The following is a 20690-nucleotide window of genomic DNA, read 5'->3' on the forward strand; positions in this document are numbered from 1 at the left end:
ATACAGGTCTTTTTGCATGCAAAAATGTAATTATTTAGTAGGAGGGTTGGCAATCGAAAAGCTGTTCCAATTTTTGAAATCAGATCAAATGGAAGGTCAGGAACCAAATTACTTGTTATAAAATTAAATTTAAATTCTTCTTTTCGATTCATGTATGAGCATTTATTGTGATTTCAAAAGATTCAACTGCAAGAAGAAATAGAACTGGCTTCTGCACTCGTGCGCTGTTTTCCGTGCTGCGCGCGCACACACACACACACACACACACACACACACACACACACACACACACACAAGTGCACGCACAAAAGCTGGATTCAGCTCTCTTTCTCGTATTCTTGGACAAATACACACAGAATTATATCAAAATATCTCATAAATACAATCGTTTATGTCTTAAGTGAACGTAAAGGGTTGAGAAAGAATACAAGAGTGTATGGACATGCATTGACAGCAGCCGCTGCTGCCAGTCATTAGTGTTAATCAAAGAACAAAAGAAAAGAAAATCCCTCACTGATCTTGACTGAATCCCTTTTGTAACCTCTGTTTATATTTTATTTGCCTGTTTTCGGTGCTGACTACCATAATAGAAACGTGCATCTGTATATGCGATTTTGGAGATGCGTTCCAATCCTATTTATCCTTATTTAAGGTATAGACCTATTCTATTTTGATCTGCAGTTTAATAAAAGTTAAACAGAAAAAAGAAAAATAGTAGCAGTATTTAATGAATAACCACAAACATGACAGTTATAATTAAAATACGCAAATTCCTTCACAGCATACGCACATAGTGGCCAAATTTTACAGATTTTTTTACAGTGTATACAGTATAATTATGTTTAATTAAGCTGAGATATAGCACTATCAATTCTTAATTCCTTCGCAACAAAACTTTATCTCAGCTCAACATGCACGCGTTTGGAGTTTCGGCAGCCCAACACTGAAAATTATATTGTGGGTGTTGTATTTTGATTAATAAAATAAAAACTATGAAAAACGGACCAAAAGATACCTCTGAACTAGGTTACCAGAAAAGAAAGAAACCTCAATGTTTTTGCACAGAATTTTTAATCCCTGCATGATTTTAGTCATACATGATAAATATCAAATAGCCTACGTTATAGCTTGACTACAAGTTTAAAAACAACGCAACAATTGTTATATTCAAGGAAATTAAACTTACCATCATGAAATGTCTATGCAGGTGATAATGCCAAAAAAGAAAGAGAAACATCGGAAAATAGGCATATTGTATTCAAGATATTAAATGAATGAATGAATGAGGCATTGTTTTTAATGACATCAACATGAATTTATCATTCTTACAATCACCGCCAGAATGTCCAACTTCAGCATGATGAACTTAAAATTGGGTTCTAACAGTTCTCCTCACAAAACAAAATTAATTTCCAACACAAATTTGATAAGAACAGAATGGAAATTATTAGCAACACCAGCATAAGAGATTCTTTCTGCACAGTTTCACAGTTTAAATTTTTTTTATTATTAGTTCCCACTCACTTTTGCCCAGGCTTGCCCAAAAATGAAATTCTGCCTACGCCACTGCTGTAAATGCACTTAACAACATAATTATTACATTATACTGCAGTCTCTTAATTACTGAATGACTATTTTGCTTTAATTACAGTTTATTAGAAAGATTCAAGTCTCTTTTGTTGTTGCCTGAATGAAAAGCTACTGTAATCCTTGAATCCAGAGTTAACTGTAGTATTAGAAAGATCATGAATCAGACAAAACTTATTCTCCTCATTACCATGGCTTTATATTTAGCAGACTATGATGCTGAGGTTTGTCTCATTTGTGTAATTGGTGTGATTTGCTCCTGAGTTGAGTGTGAATGGATCGGCTGAAGCTCTCTATGATAACGAGTCTGTAGATCTGCTGATGAGTCTGAGTGCTTCCTATAACTCCTTCGAGTGCTTTGTCTTCAGCTGTAAGGGCAGCCTCCTAAAATCTGCATCAAAAGACAGCGTTTCTCTGCTTCAGTCAGACTTCATGACCGCAGCGCCACTGTTTCATCTAGAATCTGCTGAAGATGCAACTCTGGGTCTCGTATCATTGGATACTCAAGGTATTTTGTTCTCTAATATCACAACATTATGCACACTTATGCAATAATAAGATGTTTTCCATTTGGTCAAAATGTTTAACCCACCATCAGTGTAATGCTTTACAGTCAAGGGACTTTAATATACACACACACACACGTGCAATATTATATGTTTATATAGGGATTTTGTTTTAAATTTATAAATTAGATCACTCTGATAGTGCTTTCCTTTACATTGAAGACGATGCAAACTTCCTTATGGATTTAAACTATATCACAAATGCTTTGCAGTTGTTATTATGAATTTAATGTTTGTTTTGTTTTTTTGTGAATTTCTATGACGGTGTGGAGAAGACTTTTATTTTGCTTTGACGCTCTGACGTCACAAGGCTGCGCCGCGCTCCGTGCTGAAGAGAGGTTTGTGTTTTTAATCTTCTGGAGTGTTTACATGATTACAACGAGCTTATTATATATAAAACTATTACATTCATAAACTATTATTGAATATAACCCCGTAATACTTTACCTAACGTTATAAATCATCACTTTGTGTGAGTTTAGCGCGTCTGCGGACGAGGAACAGTAAAGTTGTGTGGAGAATCACTTCATAGTGAACATGAGCTCGCTCCCTAGCTAGTCTGATTTCTTGTCTAATGAGAGTTAGTTTGTGTTAATTATTCTCATCTTAATTATGACAGCGTGACCAAACACAGAAACATGGCGTTTATTAAAGAAGAGACTCAAGACTTCAGGATTGAAGACGTTTTCAGCCTCAAACAAGAAGATTTCGAGGAACTAACAGGTTGGTTTTGATTCTTATTCAACTGTTGTCTTGAGTTATAATTGGATTTACAGGAAAGTGTAGTAGTGTAGATCATAATGATGATGATAATAGTGTACAAATACACCAAATCCATCTCTGATAAGAGCCATAAGATGCTTTTCTTTTCTACCATATATATATATAGATGTATTCTTTATAAGTGATACGGTATGAGGCCATTTATATCAATATACAGTAGTGTAATACGAAATATAGCAGAAGACACAGACAGACAGATCGCAGTGAAATAGGAGCGCAATCATTCTGACTAAAATAGATATTTCCCTCAAATATTTGTAGTTGGACAATGTGACACATGCAGGATTGTAAAACCCACAAGTAAGTGTATTTTTATGAAAGCACTAACTGTAATGTGACTGTAATGGGGCAATCAAAACAGCCCAATACAACTCTGTGCTTTTGTTTTTACATTGTAATGTAATTTTGACCCTTTTTGCACATAATATATAGGTTTACATGGTTACATTCACTTTATTAGCTTTCATAGCCTTTAATATGTATTGTTTTGTTGGACAACATTGGGCGGTAATTAAAATATATACTGTATATTAAATACAGATAAAAAAAATCCAGATACAAAAACCCAGAGATATATACCCTATATTGCAAAATTAGCCAAAAAACCCCCAACATCGCCCAGTCCTACTTTTCTTCACATTATAATCAAATATATCTTTCCACCTGGGAATGGCCTGTTCAATAAGAATCCTTTGACTAAAATGTTCATTAGTTTCAGCCACATTGAGTTCATCATTCTAATTCAGTTTATTTAATTAACTCTCTGTTTAGTCTTTTTTTGGGAAGTTTACACATTACACATTGTTTTAGGAATGCAAACAACTAAATATTGAAACTTAGACTTCATTAGGTCCTCCAGAGTGAGGAACAGGGCTAAGAACGTCACTCACACCCCGCCGCTACAGATCACTGAGCACCAAACAGCCAGACACAAGAACAGTTTTTCTCCCAGGACATATCCCCCCTGAACGTTAGCTTTAAGAAAAAGGAAATTTGATTAATGTAGTTTTTAAAATAGGTAAATTATCTTTTATAATTGAACAAGGGTTTGAATTAGATTCAGTCTGAAGGGTCATCTTACCCACTGACTCGGCTAAATTGAGCCACAGGAACACTTTATATAAGACATATTTTTAGAACCCTTTGTCATTGATACATTCTGATCATTTAAAATATAAGGAAACATCCTGAAATTACTTTACATACTTTGATTGAACTTCTGTGTTATTTTCCTTTATCTTGAGGACCACATAAATAAAAAGTGGCCCATCGTACCCCTCTCTCCCTACCGCTCTTTCGGTTCAGTACCGAACAAATAATTAAATTTTTCCAGGAAGTTCAGACAATGCATGCTGTTTGGCACTCAATGTGGAGAGACAGAGCAGTTCTAGCTAGGGCTGCAGGATATTTCACATGCGATGGTCTACGGCTCTGTAATAAATGCCGCTCCATCTGAAAGCAGGTGATGGAGATTAACTGCTAATCACAGAACTGTCTTTACTGGCGAGATGCGCATGACTATCGCATGCAAAATATCGTGCAGCCCTATTTCTAACGCGTCTAATTCAGTTCAGCAATGCCTGACGTCTCTCCATTCAAAGTAAATGAGAGGCATTGACGCCGACGCCCCGTGTGAACGGACCATAATGTGAGCGCGATCATCCCCCTCATCAGCCTGCTACTTGTTTTAATGCAAAATATACACTGCCGCTCAACAGTTTGGGATGAGTACGATTTTTAATGTTTCTTTTGCTCATTAAGGCTGTATCTATTTGATCAAAAATACAGAAAAAAAACTATTTTGGGAAATATTGCAATTTCAAATAAGTTTTCTATTGTAATATACTTCAAAATATAATTTATTTCTGTGATCAAAGCTGAATTTTCAGCATCACTACATTACATGATCCTTCAGACATCATTCTAATGTGCTGATTTATAATCAATGCTGGAAACCGTTGTGCCGCTTCATTTTTTTTTTAGGATTTTCTGATTAATAAATAGTTAAAAAGAACAGCAGTTATTTTAAAGAAATGTTGTGTTGCAATATTCAAAGCTATTCAAAAGTTTGGGATCAGTACTTTTTTAAAAAGAAATTAATACTTTTATTCAGGAGGGCTGTGTTAAATGAATAAAAGTCACAGTAAATACTTATATTGTTAGAAAAGATTTCAATTTTGAACAAATATTCATCAAATAATCAAAAAGTATCAGGTTCCAAAAAACAATATGAAGCAGCACAACAGTTTCAACACTGATAATAAATCAGTATATTATAATGATTTCTGAAGATCATGTGACACTGAAGACTGGAGCAATGATGCTGAAAATACAGCTCTGATCACAGAAATACATTATATCGTAAAGTATATTAAAATAGGAATCCAATATTAGAAATGGCAATAAGATTTCATAATATTAGTTAGTTTTTTTCTGTATTTTTGATCGAATAAATACAGCCTTGATAAGCAGAAGAGACTTAAAAACATGAAAAACCTTACTGATCCCAAACTTTTGAGCGGCAGTGTATATGAATGAACATCTCATGTAATCGCTCAATCAGTGTTCCTATTGCAGAAAGACGTCATTTAAAACAGCTTGTAAACAAAATGTGATGGAGCATTTCATTTAGCCTACCTCAGGCAAGTCATCAGTGTCCACAGCTCGTTATTTGCTAGAGAAATGAAGTCTAGTAAAGAGCATTTTGAGAAATATGAGGTTATACTTCACTATATTTGACCGGTTAGTGATGTCTTAATTATTTAATGTTTAAATAAACCTTTTTTTAAAACAAGTTATAACAGCCACTGTGTGAATGATTATAATTCAACAACAAATAGAAATTGTATAATTTAGAACAGAGGTCTGAAACTCTATTCCTGGAGCTCTGCAGAGTTTAGCTCCAAATCACACCTGCTGGGAGGTTTCTAGTGATCCTGAAGAGCTTGATTAGCTGGATCAGGTGTGATTGATTAGGGTTGGAGCTAAACTCTGCAGAGCTGTGGCCCTCCAGGAATTGAGTTTCAGACCTCTGATTTAGAAGTTAATTCAAAAAAGACAATTTACAGGTTTTTACATTTTTGATTTGAATGTTGGTTATTGTAGTTAAAAATAAATAGTAATTGAATTTAAGTTTGGAGTCTGTTGTTAATTGTAACCTCATAGTAATGTAAAAGGGCTCCCTGTAGTTTAGAGCAAAAGCTGAGGTAGATTTTTATTCTTAAGATAATTGTAATTGAATTTATTTTCAATAAAAGCAATTTGTTCAGTTAACCATTGTTTCATTTAAAACATGCTGTACTGAAACTATACTAAACCGAACCATCATGTTTGTGTACCGTTAAACCCCTACGTGTAGTGAGGAAATGCCATTACAACGTCATTACACGAACATCCGAAAGAAAGATCTGAAGAACCACTGGTTAAAATATATTTTTAATTTACCCGTTTTTATTGATGCTATTCAATCATAGAAATGCAAAAATAAAAAGCCAATAGTGTAGTTTCAATCTGTTAACAGAGATCTAAATTGTATTAATTTAATTGCCAGACTGTTATTGAAAATAAGAACTTGTTCTTAATTAACTTGCCTGGTTAAAGGTTAAATAGAAATCATTTAAATCGTCCTTACTCTCGGAGTCAAACACAAAATACAATTATGAATGCTAGCACCAACAATATAAAAACTAACAAACAACAACAAAAAACAATACAAATAAACAAGTAAATGCATAAGATATGTTTTTATAACTTCTTCAGTAGAGCTGGGCGATAAATCGATAATTATTGTGGTATCATTATCCTTAATACAACAATATGAAGAGTTTCATAAATGTTCAAAATAATATTTATGCGCCAAAAGCAGAAAGAGACGGCGCTTTTAAAACAGACTGTATGAGAACACTAGGGCTGCCCCCGAACAGTTGTTAGTCGACAAGATGAGGCTTAGTCAATCAGTTTTATTAGTCACTTAGTCACAGGCAGGACTGGCTATTGTTCAAACATTTTCAATATCGAGACAAATACCTTGACTTCGATACCGGTTCCTGAACAATACTTTTTTTTACCAATTTTATTAAATCAATTTGACCAAGATTACATTGTTCAGATTATAACCCGCCCTGTCTCCAAACTTGCACCTTCAGTTCTGTTCATAAGAAAACATTTCTACAGATGAGACATGAAGCTAATAAACACGATTACAATAGTAAGTGATTTTCGTGTGATTCTGCCTATTTTCATAACAATACAGGGTGTTTAAATGAGAAATGCTAGACAAGTATAACAATCAGCTTGATATAAAAGGCTACGAAATAACATTTCAGCAACATTGTATGGCCAAAACACATTAGATCCCAATCGTAAGTTATTACAAACACTTGATGGTGGTTTAAAGTGACTTTTAGTAAAAGCGTAGTTTAAATCCTATAAATTGTCTTATGTAGCTACAGTGTGCCTGAATGGTTACACAACATGCGTTTTCGGTCGTGTAATGTGGACTGAGTTCTTTTCTGAAACGCAGTGGAAATGCCAGTATGGATTAGTGCTGCACGATATATCAGAATGATATTGCAATCGATATTAGGCTGTGATCTTCATGCGTGCATCTTGTCAGTGAGGCATGGTTCTGTGATCAGTAGTAAATCTCCATCCGAAGGCCAGAGGGCGCTCTCGCGCAGAAACTCCAGATACGCCTCGCAGAAGGAATCCAGTAAATCCCTATAGCCATAGCTGAATAAACAGAAGATTTAACTGCTTAAACACAGGACTACGGCAATACAGGTGCATCTTTCAAAATTAGAACGTGAAAAAGTTCTTTTTTTTGTAACTTGTTTCAAAAAGTGAAAATTTCAGATATTCTAGATTCATTACATGTAAAGTAAACATTTGAAAAGTTTTTCTTGTTTTAATTTTGACCGGTGTCGTAAATAGCGTCGCTGCATAAGCTTCCCCGTGGGCAAAAATTTACAAATAAGACTTACAAATCCAGTAGCAGGAAGGCTCCTTCTGTTTTGCCTCTTTCAGCTCGCGCCACTGAGTGTAAAATATGTGATGTAAGCTGTAAAGCAGGTCGCAGCTGGCAGGAGATAGGCGGGACTGTGTGTATCTACCCGAAAGCCAAACTTACAGAGTGTGGTTTTAGCCGCTATGAGGCTGCTCGGGTACCAGCAGCAGTAGAATTTGTCCGGTTAAGAGTTGTTCTACCTCTGAAATAATTTGAGACATTATTTTAAGGTAAAAAAAACTACATAGTGCTGCTTTAAATGCGAAGTTGACTGGAAACAAGAATTTGGGTAGGAATAGGTGCACAAGCAACAGGGATGACCACAAGCTTGAGAATACTGTCGAGCAAAGCTGATTCAAACACTTGTGAGAGCTTCAGAAGGAGTGGACTGAAGCTGGAGTCAGTGCATCAAGAGTCTCCACGCTCAGACATCTTCAGGAAAAGAGCTAGCAACCCACTTCTGAACCAGAGACAACGTCAGAAGCGTCTTACCTGGGCTGTGGAGAAAAAGAACTGGACTGTTGCTCAGTGCTCCAAAGTCCTCTTTTCAGATGAAAGTACATTTTGCATTTCATTTGGAAATCAAGGTCCCAGAGTCTGGAGGAAGAGTGGAGAGGCACAGAATCCAAGCTGCTTGAAGTCCAGTGTGAAGTTTCCACAGTCAGTAGGCGCGTTTCCATTACAGATTTGCGCAAAACTTTTGCGATATTTTACAAATGTCGATAAAAAGTAGTGCGAAATGACGGCGTTTCCATTAACAGATGTTATGCCACAAAAACGTAATTTTTTTTCCTCTCTCGATAAGTCATGGCAACAGAATTTGATGGGATTTTGACAGATTTAGGCTATATTTAATTGAAAGTGCATGTATCTTTACAAAGGCAGTGCGGAGAGCTGCTTCAGAAACGTGCGCGACACTCCTCATATAAACACAACTCCGGTGGCCGTATCAGAGCCACACTGCGCCGCAGATGTGTGCAGTGTAAATGGTCTAAGCATGAATGGCAGGCAAAGCCCCTTACTGTGCGTTCACACCGCCGGCGGCGAGAGCGTCAAAGTGGCCGGAAGTCATTCATTTTCAATGTGAGCCGGCGGCGAGCTCCGGCGAGAGCGGCGCGGCGAGTCTTGGGCGGTGAGAGCGTCGAGGAGAGTTGAAATCAGGTCAACTTTATGGTAATGAGCTATGACGCGGTTGGGCGGCAACCAATCGGAATGTAGAAGTCCTCCGCTTGAGAGGGTTCCAGAGAACGCAGTCCTGTAAACTTTGGTTCCGACCACATTAGTTCCCAAGCAAAATGGAAGAGAGATTAATTATTGCTGTGGCGGGTTTCCCGATAATATTTGACGTGTCCCTGTTTGTGTACAGGGACATAAATAAATAAAAATGATAGAGGACATTTTCCCGCTACAACGTTTGTTTTTCAGCGGGAATGCAATTTATTTGCTCAAAACAACACCAATTGCATTAAGACCACACTTCAATCTGGACAGTTTGTAATGTAGGCTGCACACAAATTAATGTTAATTAAAGACCAAGGCTAGTAAATGTCTCCTATAATGTTGAAATTAGACTAGCACTTAACCATGAACACAAATCCACACCACACAAATGGTGGAAAGAAAAAGTTCTTTCCATCGATCAATTTCTCACTTTCACATTTCAAATCTTAATTTATACTCTACTTGTGGTCAGTCTGCACAAGATCAACCTGCTTGTTTCCTTTGCGGCTCCTTTAAATACAAGACGAGCATACGATCTACGTCAGAGCGTCAACGAATCTTTTCTACAGCGTCGCAGTCAGGGCGGCCAGGGCGAATTTTGACGCTCTCGCCGCCGGCGGTGTGAACGCACAGTTATACTTGAGAGCGGCCAGGTATTAAGTGTTTCTTGGAGGTTATAGTACATTGAAGACTGATCATATGACATTTTACATACACCAAGTGACCTGTAATTGCGAAAAAAACATTTCCATTGCAGTTTTGTAAATTATTCCTTTTTTGCATTGCCTGAAAAACCACCTCATGTGAGCGTAAAAAGGTTTTTGCAATATATGGGCATTTTTGCGCACCTATTGATGATTTGGGGTGCGGTGACGTCTGCTGGTGTTGGTCCATCGTGTTTTATCAAGTCCAAAGTCAATGCAGCCGTCTACTAGAAGATTTTGGAGCACTTTATGCTTCCATCTGCTGACAAGCTTTATGGAGATGCTGATTTCCTTTTCTAGCAGGACTTTAGCACCTCTCACAGAGCCAAAAAGTGGTTTGCCGACCATGATATTACTGTGCTTGATTGGCCAGCCAACATGCCTGACCTGAACCCCGTATGGAATCTATGGGATATTTTCAAGAGAAAGATGAGAAAGTCGATACTGCAGTTTTGACTTACATTTACATTTATTCATTTAGCTGACGCTTTTATCCAAAGCGACTTACAATTGCTATATATGTCAGAGGTCGCACGCCTCTGGAGCAACTAGGGGGTTAAGTGTCTTGCTCAGGGACACATTGGTGTCTCACAGTGGATTCGAACCCGGGTCTCTCACACCAAAGGCATGCGTCTTATCCACTGCGCTATCACCACCCCCTTTCATGAGCTGTAAGCTCTAATCATCAAAATTAAGTGTTTTATTTTACTTGTAATGAATCTAGAATATATAAAAGTATCACTTTTTAAAATAAGTTCCAAAAAACTCACCTTTTCACGATATTTAATTTTTTTGCGATGCACCTGTATATAATTTATCGAAGTTTCTTAATATACTTTTCCTTAAAGTGTATAATAATTGTAATGCCTTTATCACTGCTTAGAATGTGTTGCATACATTGTGGAGTAAGTTGAATAAAACCATGCTATTAAATGTGGTATTTTCATGTGGTTTCAGATGGAGTAGCATTTACTACACAGAGCCGTAGTTCACTGACAAGCTACGCAAACAAATTTCATTATCGCAGCGCGATTTCATAATATCTGATATCATCTGCAATTTTTTTGAGTAGCTTGTCAGTGAACTACGGCTCTGTGTACTAAATGCTACTCCATCTGAAACCACATGATGGAGATGTACTACTGATTACAGAACCGGCGCATGCGCGACCAATGCATGTGATTTATCGTGCAGCCCTAGTATGAATGAGCATAATTTTCATTTCAAAATGCCATTTTAAAACAAAAATGCTCTAGTGTAAATGTAGCCTTACATCTATGGGGTTGTGTTTTTCCTTTATGCCTCACCAGAGCCAATCACCAGCACTTGATTTAGGCGACTGATATTGACTGATATCGTAAAAGAACACTAAACCCAGCCCTAAGCACGGCACACTGTTTTTCTCATGCCTTCATGTTTCTTTCACTTAGGTTTATATAACTTTTAAAGTAATACCGCACTGTGCTATATTATAAATAGATATATTGGCATTCCACGAAATAAACAATATAGCAAAATCTCTAACAATAGATACTTTAATCCGTGGTAAATACCATCATACCGCCCAGCCCTAGATATGAGACAGTTAATACAAATAATACTATACTCTTACTCAACTTTTGTTTGTACTTCTGATTGTGATCTAATGTGGGTTTTGGTCATGTAATGTTGTTGAAATATGCTATTTACAGCCTTTAGAAGTAGCTAATCACTGCACTTAGTATTTGTATAAATATTCATTATTATAAAATATTCCAAATCCATGAAAAACACTGAAGCTTAAATACGCTAGAATAGACCTCACTAGTTCTTAAGTGTCTTGTTTTCTTTTTAATGGTCGTTGACAAACCTGCTTGGAGGTGTATACTGCCACCTACTGCATGACATTGGCGTGAAATAAAGGATCACATTAACATGTACATTTAGACATTTTGCAGACGCTTTTATCCAAAGTGACTTATATTGGGGAATACATAAAACGATTGCTCTTAAAGAGGCAAACAGACACAGGAAGTGCTTGTAATACCAAGTTTCAGGCATTGTTCAAATAAGTACAAGATAGAAAGGGGATCAAGCTTAGGCTAGCCAATACCGATCAGTTAAAAAAAATGCTGAAACAAAATGTAAAAGATGGTCTGAGATTACATGCAATACCTCCTTCAGTAGCTAAGCGAATATGAGGTTGTATGACACATTTTTAATAAGACACATAAGTTTTAATGTTTTACATGCTTAAATGTTTCTGTCTGTTTTTTAGCTTTAGACCTGACAGCAATTAAAGTGGAGAATGAAGTTCTGAATGAAATGGAAGAGGAAGATCAGCATGAGAACCATCATAATCTTATAACTGAAGAAAAATCTTTCAATTGCTCACAGACTAAAAAGCCTTCCTCACGAAAAAGAGTTAAAAAAGCAATAGGAACTAGAAGTTGTTTAACCTGCTTTCAGTGTGGAAAGTTTTTCACTCAACATAAAAACCTCAAAACCCACATGCAAATTCACAAAGGAGAGAAGCCTTTCTCCTGCCAGCAGTGTGGAGTAAGTTTCACTCAAAAAGGAAACCTTAAAAGGCACATGAGAGTACATGCTGGAGAGAAGCCATACACCTGCAAACAGTGTGGAAAGAGCTTTGATCAAAATGAAAAGCTTGAAGTACACATGAGAATTCATACAGGTCAACGGCCTTTCACTTGCCTTCAGTGTGGAAAAAGTTTCAAACATAAAACAAAGCTTACCAGGCACATGAGAATTCACACTGGAGAGAAGCCTTACTCATGCCTTCAGTGTGGAAAGCGTTTTCATCAACATGCAAACCTTAAAGTCCACATGAGAATTCATACAGGAGAAAGCCCTTTTACTTGTCAGCAGTGTGGAAAAAGTTTCAACCGAAAAGGAAACCTTGAAGTCCACATGAAAATTCACACTAGGGAAAATTCTTTCACATGCCATCAGTGTGGAAAGAGCTTTGATCAAAATGAAGAGCTTGAAGTACACATGAGAATTCACTCTGGAGAAAACCCTTTCACCTGCCAACAGTGTGGAAAGAGTTTTGATCAAAATGAAATGCTTGAAGTACACATGAGAATTCATACAGGTCAACGGCCTTTCACTTGCCTTCAGTGTGGAAAAAGTTTCAAACAAAAAATAAACCTTACCAGGCACATGAGAATTCACACCGGAGAGAAGCCTTATACCTGCCCTCAGTGTGGAAAGAGCTTTAATCAACATGGAAACCTTAAACTCCACATGAAAGTTCATCCAGGAGAAAGCCCTTTTACTTGTCAGCAGTGTGGAAAAAGTTTCAACCGAAAAGGAAACCTTGAAGTCCATATGAGAATTCACTCTGGAGAAAACCTTTTCACCAGCCAACAGTGTGGAGTAAGTTTCACTCAAGAAGGTATTCTCAATAGGGACGTGAAAGTTCATACTGGGGAGAAGCCTTACACATGCCAACAGTGTGGAAAACATTTCAACCGCAAAGTAAACCTTCATTACCATATGAGAGTTCACACTGGAGAAAGCCCTTTCTCTTGCCAGCAGTGTGGAGTAAGTTTCATTCAAAAAGGAAGCCTTAACAGGCACATGAGAGTACATGCTGGAGAGAAGCCATACACCTGCCAACAGTGTGGAGTAAGTTTCACTCAAAAAGTGGTTCTCAATAGGCACTTGAGAAATCATTCTAGGGAGAAGGCTTACACATGCAAACAGTGTGGAAAGAGCTTTGATCAAAATGAAAAGCTTGAGGTACACATGAGAATTCACTCTGGAGAAAACCCTTTCACCTGCCAACAGTGTGGAGTAAGTTTCACTCAAAAAGTGGTTCTCAATAGGCACTTGAGAAATCATTCTAGGGAGAAGTCTTACACATGCAAACAGTGTGGAAAGAGCTTTGATCAAAATGAAGAGCTTGAAGTACACATGAGCATTCATACAGGTCAACGGCCTTTCACTTGCCTTCAGTGTGGAAAAAGTTTCAAACAAAAAACAAACCTTACCAGGCACATGAGAATTCACACCGGAGAGAAGCCTTATACCTGCCCTCAGTGTGGAAAGAGCTTTAATCAACATGGAAACCTTAAACTCCACATGAGAATTCACACAAGGGAAAATTCTTTCACATGCCATCAGTGTGGAAAGAGTTTTGATAAAAATGAAGAGCTTGAAGTACACGTGAGAATTCACTCTGGAGAAAACCCTTTCACCTGCAAACAGTGTGGAAAGAGCTTTGATCAAAATGAAGAGCTTGAAGTACACATGAGAATTCACTCTGGAGAAAACCCTTTCACCTGCCAACAGTGTGGAAAGAGTTTTGATCAAAATGAAGAGCTTGAAGTACACATGAGAATTCACTCTGGAGAAAACCCTTTCACCTGCCAACAGTGTGGAAAGAGCTTTGATCAAAATGAAGAGCTTGAAGTACACATGAGAATTCATACAGGTCAACGGCCTTTCACTTGCCTTCAGTGTGGAAAAAGTTTCAAACAAAAAACAAACCTTACCAGGCACATGAGAATTCACACCGGAGAGAAGCCTTATACCTGCCTTCAGTGTGGAAAGCGTTTTCATCAACATGCAAACCTTAAAGTCCACATGAGAATTCACACGAGGGAAAATTCTTTCACATGCCATCAGTGTGGAAAGAGTTTTGATCAAAATGAAGAGCTTGAAGTACACATGAGAATTCACTCTGGAGAAAACCCTTTCACCTGCCAACAGTGTGGAAAGAGCTTTGATCAAAATGAAGAGCTTGAAGTACACGTGAGAATTCACTCTGGAGAAAACCCTTTCACCTGCAAACAGTGTGGAAAGAGCTTTGATCAAAATGAAGAGCTTGAAGTACACATGAGAATTCATACAGGTCAACGGCCTTTCACTTGCCTTCAGTGTGGAAAAAGTTTCAAACAAAAAACAAACCTTACCAGGCACATGAGAATTCACACCGGAGAGAAGCCTTATACCTGCCTTCAGTGTGGAAAGCGTTTTCATCAACATGCAAACCTTAAAGTCCACATGAGAATTCACACGAGGGAAAATTCTTTCACATGCCATCAGTGTGGAAAGAGTTTTGATCAATCCGAAGAGCTTGAAGTACACATGAGAATTCACTCTGGAGAAAACCCTTTCACCTGCCAACAGTGTGGAAAGAGCTTTGATCAAAATGAAGAGCTTGAAGTACACGTGAGAATTCACTCTGGAGAAAACCCTTTCACCTGCAAACAGTGTGGAAAGAGCTTTGATCAAAATGAAGAGCTTGAAGTACACATGAGAATACACACTGGAGAAAACCCTTTCACCTGCCAACAGTGTGGAAAGAGTTTTGATAAAAATGAAGAGCTTGAAGTACACGTGAGAATTCACTCTGGAGAAAACCCTTTCACCTGCAAACAGTGTGGAAAGAGCTTTGATCAAAATGAAGAGCTTGAAGTACACATGAGAATTCACTCTGGAGAAAACCCTTTCACCTGCCAACAGTGTGGAAAGAGTTTTGATCAAAATGAAGAGCTTGAAGTACACATGAGAATTCACTCTGGAGAAAACCCTTTCACCTGCCAACAGTGTGGAAAGAGCTTTGATCAAAATGAAGAGCTTGAAGTACACATGAGAATTCATACAGGTCAACGGCCTTTCACTTGCCTTCAGTGTGGAAAAAGTTTCAAACAAAAAACAAACCTTACCAGGCACATGAGAATTCACACCGGAGAGAAGCCTTATACCTGCCTTCAGTGTGGAAAGCGTTTTCATCAACATGCAAACCTTAAAGTCCACATGAGAATTCACACGAGGGAAAATTCTTTCACATGCCATCAGTGTGGAAAGAGTTTTGATCAATCCGAAGAGCTTGAAGTACACATGAGAATTCACTCTGGAGAAAACCCTTTCACCTGCCAACAGTGTGGAAAGAGCTTTGATCAAAATGAAGAGCTTGAAGTACACGTGAGAATTCACTCTGGAGAAAACCCTTTCACCTGCAAACAGTGTGGAAAGAGCTTTGATCAAAATGAAGAGCTTGAAGTACACATGAGAATACACACTGGAGAAAACCCTTTCACCTGCCAACAGTGTGGAAAGAGTTTTGATCAAAATGAAGAGCTTGAAGTACACGTGAGAATTCACTCTGGAGAAAACCCTTTCACCTGCAAACAGTGTGGAAAGAGCTTTGATCAAAATGAAGAGCTTGAAGTACACATGAGAATTCACTCTGGAGAAAACCCTTTCACCTGCCAACAGTGTGGAAAGAGTTTTGATCAAAATGAAGAGCTTGAAGTACACATGAGAATTCACTCTGGAGAAAACCCTTTCACCTGCCAACAGTGTGGAAAGAGCTTTGATCAAAATGAAAAGCTTGAAGTACACATGAGAATTCATACAGTTCAACGGCCTTTCACTTGCCTTCAGTGTGGAAAAAGTTTCAAACAAAAAACAAACCTTACTAGGCACATGAGAATTCACACTGGAGAGAAGCCTTATACCTGCCCTCAGTGTGGAAAGAGCTTTAATCAACATGGAAACCTTAAACTCCACATGAAAGTTCATCCAGGAGAAAGCCCTTTTACTTGTCAGCAGTGTGGAAAAAGTTTCAACCGAAAAGGAAACCTTGAAGTCCATATGAGAATTCACTCTGGAGAAAACCTTTTCACCAGCCAACAGTGTGGAGTAAGTTTCACTCAAGAAGGTATTCTCAATAGGGACGTGAAAGTTCATACTGGGGAGAAGCCTTACACATGCCAACAGTGTGGAAAAAGTTTCAAACAAAAAGGAAATCTTAATGAGCACATGAGAGTACACACTGGAGAAAGCCCTTTCTCCTGCCAGCAGTGTGGAAAGAGTTTTGATCAAAATGAAGAGCTTGAAGTACACATGAGAATTCACTCTGGAGAAAACCCTTTCACCTGCCAACAGTGTGGAAAGAGCTTTGATCAAAATGAAAAGCTTGAAGTACACATGAGAATTCATACAGGTCAACGGCCTTTCACTTGCCTTCAGTGTGGAAAAAGTTTCAAACAAAAAACAAACCTTATCAGGCACATGAGAATTCACACTGGAGAGAAGCCTTATACCTGCCCTCAGTGTGGAAAGAGCTTTAATCAACATGGAAACCTTAAACTCCACATGAAAGTTCATCCAGGAGAAAGCCCTTTTACTTGTCAGCAGTGTGGAAAAAGTTTCAACCGAAAAGGAAACCTTGAAGTCCATATGAGAATTCACTCTGGAGAAAACCTTTTCACCAGCCAACAGTGTGGAGTAAGTTTCACTCAAGAAGGTATTCTCAATAGGGACGTGAAAGTTCATACTGGGGAGAAGCCTTACACATGCCAACAGTGTGGAAAACATTTCAACCGCAAAGTAAACCTTCATTACCATATGAGAGTTCACACTGGAGAAAGCCCTTTCTCTTGCCAGCAGTGTGGAGTAAGTTTCATTCAAAAAGGAAGCCTTAACAGGCACATGAGAGTACATGCTGGAGAGAAGCCATACACCTGCCAACAGTGTGGAGTAAGTTTCACTCAAAAAGTGGTTCTCAATAGGCACTTGAGAAATCATTCTAGGGAGAAGTCTTACACATGCAAACAGTGTGGAAAGAGCTTTGATCAAAATGAAGAGCTTGAAGTACACGTGAGAATTCACTCTGGAGAAAACCCTTTCACCTGCAAACAGTGTGGAAAGAGCTTTGATCAAAATGAAGAGCTTGAAGTACACATGAGAATTCATACAGGTCAACGGCCTTTCACTTGCCTTCAGTGTGGAAAAAGTTTCAAACAAAAAACAAACCTTACCAGGCACATGAGAATTCACACCGGAGAGAAGCCTTATACCTGCCTTCAGTGTGGAAAGCGTTTTCATCAACATGCAAACCTTAAAGTCCACATGAGAATTCACACGAGGGAAAATTCTTTCACATGCCATCAGTGTGGAAAGAGTTTTGATCAATCCGAAGAGCTTGAAGTACACATGAGAATTCACTCTGGAGAAAACCCTTTCACCTGCCAACAGTGTGGAAAGAGCTTTGATCAAAATGAAGAGCTTGAAGTACACGTGAGAATTCACTCTGGAGAAAACCCTTTCACCTGCCAACAGTGTGGAAAGAGCTTTGATCAAAATGAAGAGCTTGAAGTACACGTGAGAATTCACTCTGGAGAAAACCCTTTCACCTGCCAACAGTGTGGAAAGAGCTTTGATCAAAATGAAGAGCTTGAAGTACACGTGAGAATTCACTCTGGAGAAAACCCTTTCACCTGCAAACAGTGTGGAAAGAGTTTTGATCAAAATGAAGAGCTTGAAGTACACATGAGAATTCACTCTGGAGAAAACCCTTTCACTTGCAAACAGTGTGGAAAGAGCTTTGATCAAAATGAAAAGCTTGAAGTACACATGAGAATTCATACAGGTCAACGGCCTTTCACTTGCCTTCAGTGTGGAAAAAGTTTCAATCAAAAAACAAACCTTACCAGGCACATGAGAATTCACACCGGAGAGAAGCCTTATACCTGCCCTCAGTGTGGAAAGAGCTTTAATCAACATGGAAACCTTAAACTCCACATGAAAGTTCATCCAGGAGAAAGCCCTTTTACTTGTCAGCAGTGTGGAAAAAGTTTCAACCGAAAAGGAAACCTTGAAGTCCATATGAGAATTCACTCTGGAGAAAACCTTTTCACCAGCCAACAGTGCGGAGTAAGTTTCACTCAAGAAGGTATTCTCAATAGGGACGTGAAAGTTCATACTGGGGAGAAGCCTTACACATGCCAACAGTGTGGAAATAGTTTCAAACAAAAAGGAAATCTTAATGAGCACATGAGAGTACACACTGGAGAAAGCCCTTTCTCCTGCCAGCAGTGTGGAGTAAGTTTCATTCAAAAAGGAAGCCTTAACAGGCACATGAGAGTACATGCTGGAGAGAAGCCATACACCTGCCAACAGTGTGGAGCAAGTTTCATTCAAAAAGGAAGCCTTAACAGGCACATGAGAGTACATGCTGGAGAGAAGCCTTACTCATGCCTTCAGTGTGGAAAGCGTTTTCATCAACATGCAAACCTTAAAGTCCACATGAGAATTCACACAAGGGAAAATTCTTTCACATGCCATCAGTGTGGAAAGAGTTTTGATCAAAATGAAAAGCTTGAAGTACACATGAGAATTCACTCTGGAGAAAACCCTTTCACCTGCCAACAGTGTGGAAAGAGTTTTGATCAAAATGAAGAGCTTGAAGTACACATGAGAATTCATACAGGTCAACGGCCTTTCACTTGCCTTCAGTGTGGAAAAAGTTTCAGCCAAAAAACAAACCTTACCAGGCACATGAGAATTCACACCGGAGAGAAGCCTTATACCTGCCTTCAGTGTGGAAAGCGTTTTCATCAACATGTAAACCTTAAAGTCCACATGAGAATTCACACGAGGGAAAATTCTTTCATATGCCATCAGTGTGGAAAGAGTTTTGATCAAAATGAAAAGCTTGAAGTACACATGAGAATACACACTGGAGAAAGGTCTTTCACTTGCCTTCAGTGTGGAAAAAGTTTCAATCAAAAAACAAACCTTACCAGGCACATGACAGTTCACACCGGAGAGAAGCCTTATACCTGCCCTCAGTGTGGAAAGAGTTATCATCATCATGGAAACCTTAAAGTCCACATGAGAATTCATACAGGAGAAAGCCCTTTCTCCTGCCAGCAGTGTGGAAAGAATTTCACTCAGAAAGGAAGCCTTAACAGGCACATGAGAGTACATGCTGAAGGGGAAGCCATACATATGTCCTCAGTGTGGAAGAAGTTTCATTCAGCATGGAAACCAATATGAGCATGGAAGCCATGGTTATGGAAGTCAATATGAGAATTCACACTGTAGAAAAGCTACACACATGCCGTCAGTGTGGAAAGAGTTTTGATCAACATGGAAACCTTAAAGTCCATATGAGAATTCAAACTGGAGAGAAGCCTTTTACCTGCCAACAATGTGGAAGGTTCGGCATAAGTTTTCACTGAAAATGAATCCATATCAATGACAATTCAGAGCAGAGAGAAGCCATTTACATGTGATCAGTGTGGATGGTTTCAAATTACCCTAACCCTTTCAAACACTCTCAACATTACCACAAAAACAAACACAAATTAAGAACACACCCAATACAAGTCACTACTCCGACTCCACCACTAAGGGCAGTTTTAGGGCAGTAGAGATGAATTTTCAGCAACGAGCCACAGGATCTAATATGAGAAGGGAAGCTATTCCAGAGACATGGAGCTGCCACAGAGAAGGAACAATCCCCTTAAGTCTTTAATCTTGATTTTCAAATATTCAAAATAAGACTCTGAAAATAAGATGATCATAGCAGTCTAGCAGGACAGTGCCATTGTAACAGGCTAGAGAAATACTCTTGGACAAGACCATGTAACCCTTTAAAAACCATTAACAAGAACTTCTATTGCACTCTAAAATCAACAGGCAGCCAATGCAGACAAGTCAGCACCGGAGATATACTAGAGCATTTTCTCATGCCCGTAAGTAGTCTGGCCGCAGCATTTTGCACTAATTGCAGCCGAGCAAGCCGATTCTTAGACAGCTCCAGATATAAAGAATTTTCAATAATCAAGTCTGGATAAAATAAAGGCATGTATCACAGTCTCCAAATCTATAAAATTCAAAACACTCTTCAATTTGGCAATGCCCCTCAGTTGATAGAAGCTACCTTTAACCACGGTGCTCTCTCTCCGGTGTTGACCTGTCTGCATTGGCTGCCTGTTACAATGGCACTGTCCTTCTAGACTGCTATGATCATCTTATTTTCAGAGTCTTATTTTGAATATTTGAAAATCAAGATTAAAGACT

At 38.4% G+C, this 20690-nt stretch overlaps 1 protein-coding gene across 1 annotated transcript; it reads left to right on the forward strand.

Annotated features, from left to right (window-relative positions):
• The first annotated feature begins 2450 nt into the window (after positions 1 to 2450).
• Positions 2451 to 19786, forward strand: LOC306858580 (uncharacterized protein). Its single transcript, XM_079399169.1, has 3 exons — positions 2451 to 2491; positions 2773 to 2876; positions 12124 to 19786. Exons 2-3 carry the CDS (start codon positions 2792 to 2794, stop codon positions 19659 to 19661), a joined length of 7623 nt encoding a protein of 2540 aa, XP_079255295.1. The 5' UTR covers positions 2451 to 2491; positions 2773 to 2791; the 3' UTR covers positions 19662 to 19786.
• The last annotated feature ends 904 nt before the right edge of the window (positions 19787 to 20690 follow it).

This window comes from Barbus barbus, assembly GCF_936440315.1.
Source record: "Barbus barbus genome assembly, chromosome: 39".
Classification (NCBI taxonomy): domain Eukaryota; kingdom Metazoa; phylum Chordata; class Actinopteri; order Cypriniformes; family Cyprinidae; genus Barbus; species Barbus barbus.

Bases quoted from the DNA above. Each gene is read 5' to 3' on its own strand.
- LOC306858580 (XM_079399169.1), top strand. From the start codon at position 2,792: ATGGCGTTTATTAAAGAAGAGACTCAAGACTTCAGGATTGAAGACGTT. The intron at 2,877-12,123 runs GTTGGTTTTGAT...TCTGTTTTTTAG, and splicing joins AGATTTCGAGGAACTAACAG to CTTTAGACCTGACAGCAATT.